Source organism: Paramormyrops kingsleyae, chromosome 24 (assembly GCF_048594095.1).
Source record: "Paramormyrops kingsleyae isolate MSU_618 chromosome 24, PKINGS_0.4, whole genome shotgun sequence".
Taxonomy (NCBI): Eukaryota; Metazoa; Chordata; class Actinopteri; order Osteoglossiformes; family Mormyridae; genus Paramormyrops; species Paramormyrops kingsleyae.
In genome coordinates this window covers 8,653,622-8,663,058 of record NC_132820.1, presented here as the reverse complement: position 1 = coordinate 8,663,058, position 9,437 = coordinate 8,653,622, and the positions used below count along the sequence as shown (strand labels likewise).

At 47.4% G+C, this 9,437-nt stretch overlaps 1 protein-coding gene and 1 long non-coding RNA gene across 6 annotated transcripts; one reads left to right on the top strand and one right to left on the bottom strand.

The window, feature by feature from the left end:
* Window positions 1-446: 446 nt before the first annotated feature.
* On the bottom strand, window positions 447-9,190 carry LOC111835120 (REST corepressor 2-like). Of its 5 annotated transcripts, none has more exons than XM_023795094.2 (14): window positions 8,841-9,190; window positions 6,807-6,926; window positions 5,444-5,500; window positions 5,077-5,157; window positions 4,936-4,988; window positions 4,442-4,603; window positions 4,184-4,308; window positions 3,779-3,848; window positions 3,328-3,573; window positions 2,937-3,014; window positions 2,616-2,673; window positions 2,267-2,511; window positions 1,474-1,860; window positions 447-1,318 (listed from the first exon to the last, which is right to left on the bottom strand). In XM_023795094.2, exons 2-13 carry the CDS (start codon window positions 6,916-6,918, stop codon window positions 1,486-1,488), a joined length of 1,662 nt encoding a protein of 553 aa, XP_023650862.1. In that variant the 5' UTR covers window positions 6,919-6,926; window positions 8,841-9,190; the 3' UTR covers window positions 447-1,318; window positions 1,474-1,485. The 5 variants fall into 5 exon arrangements, with proteins under 5 accessions (XP_023650862.1, XP_023650861.1, XP_023650866.1 ...); XM_023795093.2 differs by lacking the exon at window positions 8,841-9,190 and adding an exon at window positions 8,443-8,830; XM_023795098.2 differs by lacking the exon at window positions 8,841-9,190 and adding an exon at window positions 8,443-8,830 and having other exon boundaries at window positions 2,444-2,511.
* Window positions 2,546-3,421, top strand: LOC111835121 (uncharacterized). Its single transcript, XR_002836163.2, has 3 exons — window positions 2,546-2,723; window positions 2,973-3,061; window positions 3,304-3,421. It is a non-coding gene; the product is annotated as an uncharacterized lncRNA (long non-coding RNA).
* Window positions 9,191-9,437: the final 247 nt, after the last annotated feature.

The window sequence follows — 9,437 nt, the reverse complement described above, 5'->3', positions numbered from 1 at the left end:
CATGAGTCCCTTTAAACCCAATTGCTTCAGGGACTGGATGGCCCTACTTTCTCAATTGTGCATCGCCTTGGATAAAATCGTACGTTCAAAGGGTTCATTGGCACATTAACGAGTATCTGTCGGGCGGCGCTATTCAAATGACAGACAGTGTTAATGTGTGGATAATCAAGTAACTGACAATCCAAGAACCACTGTCCGCAAAACAAACTTTTCAGTTAGAATGGGGTCATACTCCCATTATGGTTTTTTTTGTGTGTGTGTGTGATGTCCTTCAATCTCCCCTTGTTTAATTGGATTTAGATTAACGAAACATGGATGACTTTACAAATGGTTCAAGATGCAGTATTTTATTTTAAATAAGGTTCTAACAATACGACAGGTCCACATACAACGAAAACTGATCCCACACCCGTTCACAAGCACAGGGTGGACCCCGTCCTGCGGTTGCTTCCGTGTGCGTTTCATGATGTCTACATATTTAGTTTCATTTAGTCCAGGTCAAATTTAACTTTTTAGTGTTTTGGTTCTACTCTAGACAAAAAAAGGTTAGAAACAGGTCTCAAACTCACAAGCCATCAGAGGACTGTTTTCACCGTTTTATACGTGTGTGGCATAATATAAAAATACTTTTTCCAAATTATGTAGAACATTGGTGCCTGCTTTTTTTGTACCCCCATCTAAAAAATAGTGTATAGCAGTGTGTTTAGTGTTTATGTAGAGAAAAGGGTGGGTATTAACTAACTCGTAATGGGACTAGTTAAGCCAAATGAATAGGTCAGAATGATCTCACGCACCGTTCTCTGTTTAGTAAGCCGGAAAACTCTCACATACAGGTTAACTACTACTATTTTCTCAAATGGCTAGTGCGATATGGCTCATCGGTGATTGACGACTCTTCACCGTGGGATTGATGTCACCAAGCCGCAAACATATGCTGCGTCTCCATAGATACCATTCTGCATTCAGCCTATCAGAACGTGTCTGGAGTCGCCCTGCAGCTCTGCCAGGGACCAATCAAGTAAATCCTTTGTCATAGTTCACCTCATCAGCCACAACATTCCAGTGTATATGGATTTTGGTTGGATGGTCTCGGTGTGTGGGGGTAAGACCACTGTTTGGTTTCAAAATGGATCCTCGTGGTCACCTGTAGGCGCCGTACAATTTGGCCAATTGTCAGCTGAGCCTGTAGGTCACTTTTGTCACAGTCATGGGTCGGGAGGTAACAGCTGTTGTCCTCTGCGTCCCAGATTTTGAGGGTTCTTACGATGGGGTTGAGGTTGGCTGTTGTTTTTTTTGTGTGGCTCGAAGAGGAAGAAATCTACATGACAGAGAGAGAAAGGTGGTTATTTCAAGTGTCCGGTTGAAGGATTCGACCCCTAGCTGTTCATGGCGTGCTGAGCAGGTCAAGATCACCAACGACTCTGAGTCAAATCGAGGCCTCCTTGTTTCGAGACCCTGTGTCCCCTTCCTCACCTGGCTGCACCATCAGTTAGCCTGCGGTGATTCCATCTTCACCCCCACCAGCGATAGTGGCAGCTGGTCGGCTGAGGTGGACAACGACGGAGACTTGGAACTGGGGAGAGAGCCCTGGGTGTTGCGGAGCCCCCCCTGGTGGCGGGCAGCAGCCATGGCGGGGCGTATAAGAGGAGGCGGCGGGTGGTTGTGAGGGGTACGCAGCTGATGGGGGCGGGTCTGCAGGGGCGGGGGTTGGCGGAGGAGACTTGGGGGGGCGGGGCGCAGCAGCGGGGGTGGCTGAGACAGAGAAGGCGCGCTTTGGGTTACGCCGGTGCCATCTGCATTATCGGCCATGACAGGAGCTGGTGTCCTGTTAGCTGAAGAGAACTCTGCGGTGATCTGGACCTGGAGGGAAGGAAATCTCACTGGGTCACAGTGAACAGGGTGTCCATTTCCCACAGTCCTTCAGCTCAAGTCCCAGTTGAATCTTTTTTTTTGTGGTATATGATTTGCGTTTCTCCAATTTGACTAGCAGATCTTAGAATTAAATTTATAATTCTGCTTTTACTTCCAGCAAATTTCACTTAAATTTGAACAAACTTCCGCTCAGGAACATCACTAATGTCCATTTATTTGGGGGGGGCGGAGCTGGTGATATCCCTGCTTGTAATAACATGACACCATATTTTCACTGATAAGAGATCACATTTCAGCCGGTCCTCCTGTTGTGGAGGTTCAGTTCCTCCACGTCACCTCCTTCCTCTAGTGTTCCCGTCTTTTGAACTCCTCCTGGCCCTACCGCTCCTCTCACCTCGTCCTCCTCTGTGCTGCCGTTGCCCCCTGAAAAACCTCTCCCGGCCTCGGCCGCCCCCTTGGAGTCGCCGGGCCCCCCGGGATGCTCCTGCAGCACCTCCTGCTCCGCCTGCCACTCCCGTAGCACCTCCTCCAGGTTGAAGCGCCGCCGGTAGTTAATGAAGAAGGAGCTGACCTGGGAGACGGTCTTGTTCCCGATCACCTCAGCGATGGCCGCGAGGTCTTTCCCGTAGCGTCTGATTGCTGTGGACGACAGATAGGGCCGTGTCCTGATCGGTGAAGTCAAGAGCCTCTCCACCAGGCCCGAACGGCCACCTCCACAGCCTCCCGTGCGAATGTCACCTCACCTTGGACGGCCAGCAGCTGCTCCTCTGTGGTCCAGCGGGAGTTGATCTTGGGGACAGACTGCAGAGAGACAGACAAGGCGTGAGAGTGAGCAAGTCTGCGCAAGAGAGGTATATAGAGGCGGGGCCATAGGTCTAAGCTGATTGGCCCCTGAGGTGGCCCCTCCCCATCTCACTGATTCAAAATATTATTGGCTAATGATTAGGTCAGCCCTCCTGCATGACTCATGGCCCCTCTTATGCCCCAACCTTAAAAAAAAAGCCCTAAAATCACCTCTACTGGGCAAAGCATCCTATATTCAGAAGAAGTACTCAGATACACACCTCCGTAGGCCTTATGGTCTCAATTCCTCCCTCCAGGCTGAGCCTCAGGCCGCTGTTGGTCTGCTTGATGCTCTGGACCTGTTAGAAGACCAGGAGAAGTTCAGAGCTTCTCGGAAAAAGAAGAGGTAGGGAGCCTGGCCTCATATGAAGAATTGTTACTGAATAAGGAAAATAGGGTTTAACAAAATCACTATAAAATACTTAGTCATTGTACTTAGCTGTCAAGTACGTATATAACAATCACAGGGAGTGCTGGAGAGTACGCAGGTTTTGTTAGAGGGCATTAAATGTAAACATTAGTGATGTATTTAGTTGGTTTTTAGCAGAATGTTAATTTAGCAATTAAGTCCTGTGTTCTACGCCTTAGTGGAGCCACTTGCACCAACATTACCCGTCTCTTCAGCGACACCAACTGGCCGTCCAGCTGCTTGAGACACAGGACCCCCGCATCTGAGGAGGCCGAGACGGCATTGATGTCCTCCTGCATGAGGTACATGCCCTTCGGGGGGCGCCGGCGGGCTCGGAGGGGATGGTGCCGGTACTGTGAGCCCTGGCTCTCTTTTCGTAGCGGGCCGGGCCGGCTGGATGCTGCCCTGTCCCCACCTCCCATCTGACTCCCTGTAGCCTGTTTTTCGGCCTGTGGAACGAGGGCAGAGAGACAACCTTTTCTCAGGCAACTGTACAGCCAAATATCCTGCAGTGTGCAGCCATATGCTAAAGCACTAACTAGGGCTAATCCCTAAATCCCATCCAACAGTGGCCACTACTGGTCCCTACTGGAACTGTCACGCTGTCCAGCTGTACGTAAATGCACAGAACAGCCTCCCAGCTCCGTCCTTCACCTCTTTCTTCACCTCCACCTCGAAGTCATTGTCGCTCCCCCCGTCAGCGCCCTCCTCAGCCTCGTTACTGCTGAATGGGGCGGGGTGGTGGTGAGAGACATCACAGGTAAGAACTACAGCATTTCCAACCGCATATCTAATAACATGCGGTCAAATTTGTACCTATTTACTCACATCGACCTAATGTAGGGTTTATTTGTATAAGGTGAATGAAATATTTCGATTTTAAAAGTATGATGACGTGAGAATGATGTGGTAACTAAGCTTGCTTTGAAACAGATGTGAGAGATGTTTTATATGATAGTTTTATAAATTAAAAAAAAATGTTTAGTGGTGATGTTTTTTCCCCAGAATTCCAGAAAAATCCTGAAGCTGGCCCCATAGTGGGTAACTAGCCTTCCCCACCTGTCATCTCTCTCCTTCTTGCTGACCAGCCGCCGTGCCTGTCGGTCCATGACACTAGTGCGACTTCGAGTTTTCTTCCACGAGTAGTAATACTTCACCAGGCTGGAGATGAGCTTATCTGGGAGCTGGGACAGGAGCATGACAGAGCACACTTTCAGTCACTTTGCCCCTTCGCCTTGATTGGTGGGTAGAATCAATAGAAACAATTGCCGCGCCCAATCGCGTAGCTCCATCCACCGCAGTGCCACACCCCCTCACCATCTGCTGGATGCGGTGGAAGCTCTTGCCGTGAAAACTGAAGGCCTGTTCAAACAGCACTTTGTCCTCCACCGTCCAGTCCTCTGGAGAAGGGGTGAAGTTGGCCAGGTCGGCTAGGGACTTCTCCACGTCGTGCTTGTGCCACAGCAACATGCCTAGGGCCTGGGTGGGGCAAGATAAGATGGTGGGGGGGGGGCTTGATCTGAAGTTTTTCTTACTTTACAGACCAAAACAAGCTCATGAGAGTTGTACGTACAAAAAAAAGCTCTGAGGGCAGAATCAAAATCTATTGGTTCAGACAGAGAACCAATCAGATTGTAGAAGAGGTGGGTCCAAACAACTTGAGGAGGCTGGACTAGCCAATCAGATGTCTTGGTCCCACCTCCTCTAGTTGATTAAAAAAAAGTGTTTAAGACTGGCATTTTATTAGAATATCTAGCGTTACCTCAGTTTTAGCCTCATTGAAAGCGCCCTGTTGAATGAGGAATGTTTACCTGCTCAATGTTGTATCCATGCTTCTCTTTGGCCATCAGGATGTATTCATCCACTAAGGGAGAGGACACAGGGTGTTAGAACAGACTGCCTGTGTGCCTTGTCCCCCTACGCCGTACGGACTAGCACATGGCAGTACTTACGCTGGGCCTCCGAAACCAGGTGGCTGGGGGACCACACTAGCACCCCCCGCTGGTCATTCTCGGCGTAGCGAGCCGGGCTGTCTGCAGGGACACGGACACAGGGTCAGGTCTACGCCAGCATGCACGCTCGTCTTCAGTGACACAGACAACCACAGGCACAGACTCGCGTGCTTTTGGATATGAGACTCACTGACTTAACATGCCGAAGTTGCTGGAAAGTCCAACATGCATCTTTCCCCCCATGTCTCATCTCATATACAGGCCCCCCCCCCTTGCCATTTTCTCTCCCCCCACTGTACTCCTGCCTCCCCAGCTTCCCTCTGACCTCTCCCTAGCCCCAATTTCCTATCCATCCATCCATCCTTACCAGGTTTGTACTCAGGAATCTGGGGCTGGTAGTTCCCACCTACCCGGATCATGCTGTCTGTAAGGATGGAAGCAGATGATGTAAGGATGGTCACACAAGTGTTTAAAGGGGGCTATTATGCTTTTCCGGTTTTTCCCTTTAGTGTGTTATATAGCTTTATGTGCATGTCTGCAAAGTCTTAAGGCCTTTTTAAGTAGACACCAACGGGAGTAACTCTCACCACACTAACCACTCTTCTCTAATCTGCCTGAAACAACTTGTTAGAATTCTAGTCCTTACTTCCGTGACATGGTGAGGTCACCTCGTAACGCAATCCTCATTGGCTGCCTACCTGCAACGATCTGTCTGCAGACTGCAAGATGGGGCAGAATACGTAAGGCAAGCTGACCAATCAGAGTAGACTGTGGTCATCGGGGGGGGGGCTCTAACAGAGCATTTCAGAGACAGTTATGGACACAGTGAATATAGATGTACAGTATGAGAAGAATAATGTGTTTTTGGAACACTGAAGCATGTATATCTATTCAAGTAGACTCTAAAAATAAAATCAGGACCAGGGAAAATTAGCATAATAGGGTCCCTTTAATGACAGCTGAACAAACAAGAAGTTACTAGTTAAGGGAGAATAAGATTTTCATAAAAGACAGCGAGCGAACTTCTAAGCACTACCAAATGTTTAATATGGATCCAAATGTGGTGAACAGCAACCCCCGGCTGCTACCAATCTGCGATCGGCATTTTCACACGTGATGCATCGTGATTCATAGTTCCTGCGGCGCGTCAGCACGCTTCAGCCATGAGGCGTGGTGGGAAAGTGAGATAAGACGCCGTTAAATACGGCATAAACGCAGCATGACATCAGACGCCTCACGCGTCACAGAAAAACTAGAGAGAGAGAGCATTCAGGGATTCCCCTCTAGGTCAGTTTTATAATTTTACAGTGAAACACAGCTGATTCTCTTGAGACAGGCCTTTGTTTGATGTTGTAATAGTGAGGAAGGAATGACTGCCGGTCAGACAGACATGTTTGTTATGAGTTCTAAGCTCAACAAAGTCAAAGCTTCATAATCCAGCAGGTGGCCAAGTTCTCATCCGATATAAACTAGTATATAAGTGGGCTGTAAAAATCTTTCAAATTAGCAACAGTATATAAGTGGAAAATGATGCATGTAAATACATAAACAAATTCTTAGATGGTTTAAGATGGTGACTAGGCTAGCTTCCAATGGTAAGCTAAAATCTGTTATGCCGCACTGTCTTAAGTTTCCTTCTTATGGGACGAGAACCTACAACCATCTCCATTAGCACTAAGCAGTGTGGAGTCAGCGCAGTGTGTTATACAGTAGCATGTGAAACTCAGTACCGTGCGTCCGGTCCTCATCGCTGCTGTCTTCCTCCGACTGCTGACTGCTGCCGTTGCCACTGGCCGTCTTGGCTCGGCTCCTGGACAGTACACCGGACCCTGGGCGTTCCATGGCGCCCCCTGGTGACACACACACATGCAACATGGCCGTTAGCGGCCTCCATCGCTAACACACGCAAGCTAACCCTGCCACGGCCTGTAGTGCACGCGACCTCTGCGTGACTCACATTTCATCATTTCCCAGTCAGGTGTGTGGGGGGAGGGGGGGATCTCACGTATTACACGCATCATAAACATCAGCCCTTTCCCGATGTTTATGAAGCATTAAACCCCCCCATTAGAAATACAGAGAACCTCCTTATTGATGTTCTTTGGCTGTTCTATTACCAGGAGTATGGAAATGATTAAATCCCCCACAAAGGATTTTTTTTCATAAAAATTCAGAAGAAAAGCCTTGTAAAACAGACATGCAAGATAGGCAATTTAAAGTTACAGAGATATTAGGAAACATGTCAAATTCCTTTTGCTAGTCCAATGAATTCTTTTGAAAACAATCAGAAAAAAAAATACCAATGGACAGTCTTATAAGAAAGTAACTCATTGGTAATATAATAAACGGAATAAAGCGACATCTAACTTTAACCTGCACATTTCACTTAAGCACTTCTCAGCAAATTAACCTTTCAAAATGGGATTTCTCTGCAAGTACAGAACACCCCCCACCCCATGAAAACCTTAAATCGTTTGGCTACAGCCATCACTGACTACTGGCTAAGCAAATTTTTGCGCCGACGTCTGTCATTTTCAAAGGCCGAAAAGTGCGAGTTTGTTATATTATTCATTATTTTCAAAGAGGCACAAGTCTCGTCATTGTATCTATCGGTTAATGCTTAAGTACCCTTTGTTCGGATATAAGTAATGGTCTGTGTGAAACTCAAGTTACCTTGGGCTTTGTTATCGATTTTATCTTCTGCAAATGCAATACTAAAATATTAAAAGTGAACTCCCAATAAATCCCGAGGTACAATTTCGGATTTTGAACTCTGATCCGCAGATTACTTCGCCATCAAACTTTATCTGACTACTTCCCATCTCCAGATGCGCACCCCCCCGCACGCAATAGTACCGGCGTGTGATAAAAACGACAATTAAGGCTCCGAGTTGAACATGATATCCCTGCGTAAATAGCCTTTATTAACGCCATACGTTATGATGTCAATTAAGAGCTGCGGGATTAAAATTAGAAAGCACTTGCATTGTTTTTCTAGTTTGTCATTGGTGCAGTTTAGCCAGTGAAACAAAAGGATTATTCGTGTCATCTCTCAGATGAGTATTGCCAGCATGTAAATGATCCGGTATAAATCTGAACACTTGTCCAGCTTTGGCACGTAGTCACCGGAATGCTAAGCTATCCGGCTAAAGAAATAGAAAACAGCCCCCCTGTACTCATTCCTCGCCTTTCCCCTATTACCCGACCTCTCCGTTTGCCCCGCTTATTTTAAAATTTACCAGATCGGTCCTTTATTCCTATTGTTCCGCCGAGACAAATAGAAAGAAACTCATTTTAAAAGAGAAGCAACAATCCGACGTGTGTTTTATGCTGCTTTGTCAGGGAAAAAAATGGAAAATAAATCACCTTTTCCCCCTTTCCTCTCTTCTTTGTCCCTCGGATGGTAACTTGTTTTATAAGTTAGATGTCTTTATTTATTCTTGTGCTTGAAGTTGTCCTCCCGTTGCGAATGCGACGCCGGGTATTTAACAGATCGCGTCCCTTTGTTGTAAAACGGACCCTGGATCGATACGCTCGGCGCTACCGGACAGTAGGCGCATCGCACAGCGGCTGATAAAACGGCAACATTTAAACGCGCAAATTATCCCCAGCAAACCCCCCCGAGCAGAGACTCCATAATAACGGCACAATAAAGTCGGCGGCGTAAATTATGGGTGCCGGCAAGCCTCATCACACCCTGCTATCACAAGTACATATAGGGCTTCGCCGCTCAGTTGAAAGTAGTTCCCCCTATCGGTCCTCACCTCAAAAACGTGCTTTAACAGATCCTATACTATGGCGGTGCTGTGGCCGGTTTCCGGTCCCCCACGTTGGATGGTTTCCCCCTTTTGACACTATTAAAGTTATAATCTTATTAGTAGTTCCTCAATGCGTGTCCTTCGGAGAAGATCTGTTGCTGTATAGGGCGCGATTTTAACTGCGCGTGCATTTAAATAAATTGTAGGGCAAAATATCTGAATTCGTATTTCATGAATGCGTGGTGGAGGAAGTGCCCGATCGTGGATGTTTTCACGCCGAGCAACCTGTTTGTGCACGCTCCCTACAATTTACTACCAAGACTCTTCCTATTTCTCTACGTCTCTGAGTCATCCACTCCTTCCTCTCTTTATTTCCTCCTGACATTGCTCCTCTATTTCCTTTCAGATGGTCGTGTTTTTTTTCCTCCTCTGCACCCAAACCCTCCATCTGTCTTTCGTAACTTTGTTTATGTTGGGATGACCAGGCATGACCCCTTCTTGTCATCCCAGCCGTGGGCTGTATCGGTGGGCACACAAAACTTTCAGAATTGCGGTTGGTGGGATTTTGACTTACTCCGTTCGGAAATTTTAGTGTAAGGGGGA

Bases quoted from the DNA above. Each gene is read 5' to 3' on its own strand.
- LOC111835120 (XM_023795094.2), bottom strand. From the start codon at position 6,918: ATGGAACGCCCAGGGTCCGGTGTACTGTCCAGGAGCCGAGCCAAGACG. The intron at 4,989-5,076 runs GTAAGTACTGCC...CCTCTCCCTTAG, and splicing joins CCTGGTTTCGGAGGCCCAGC to TGGATGAATACATCCTGATG. The intron at 4,604-4,935 runs GTAAACATTCCT...TGCCCCACCCAG, and splicing joins ATGGATACAACATTGAGCAG to GCCCTAGGCATGTTGCTGTG.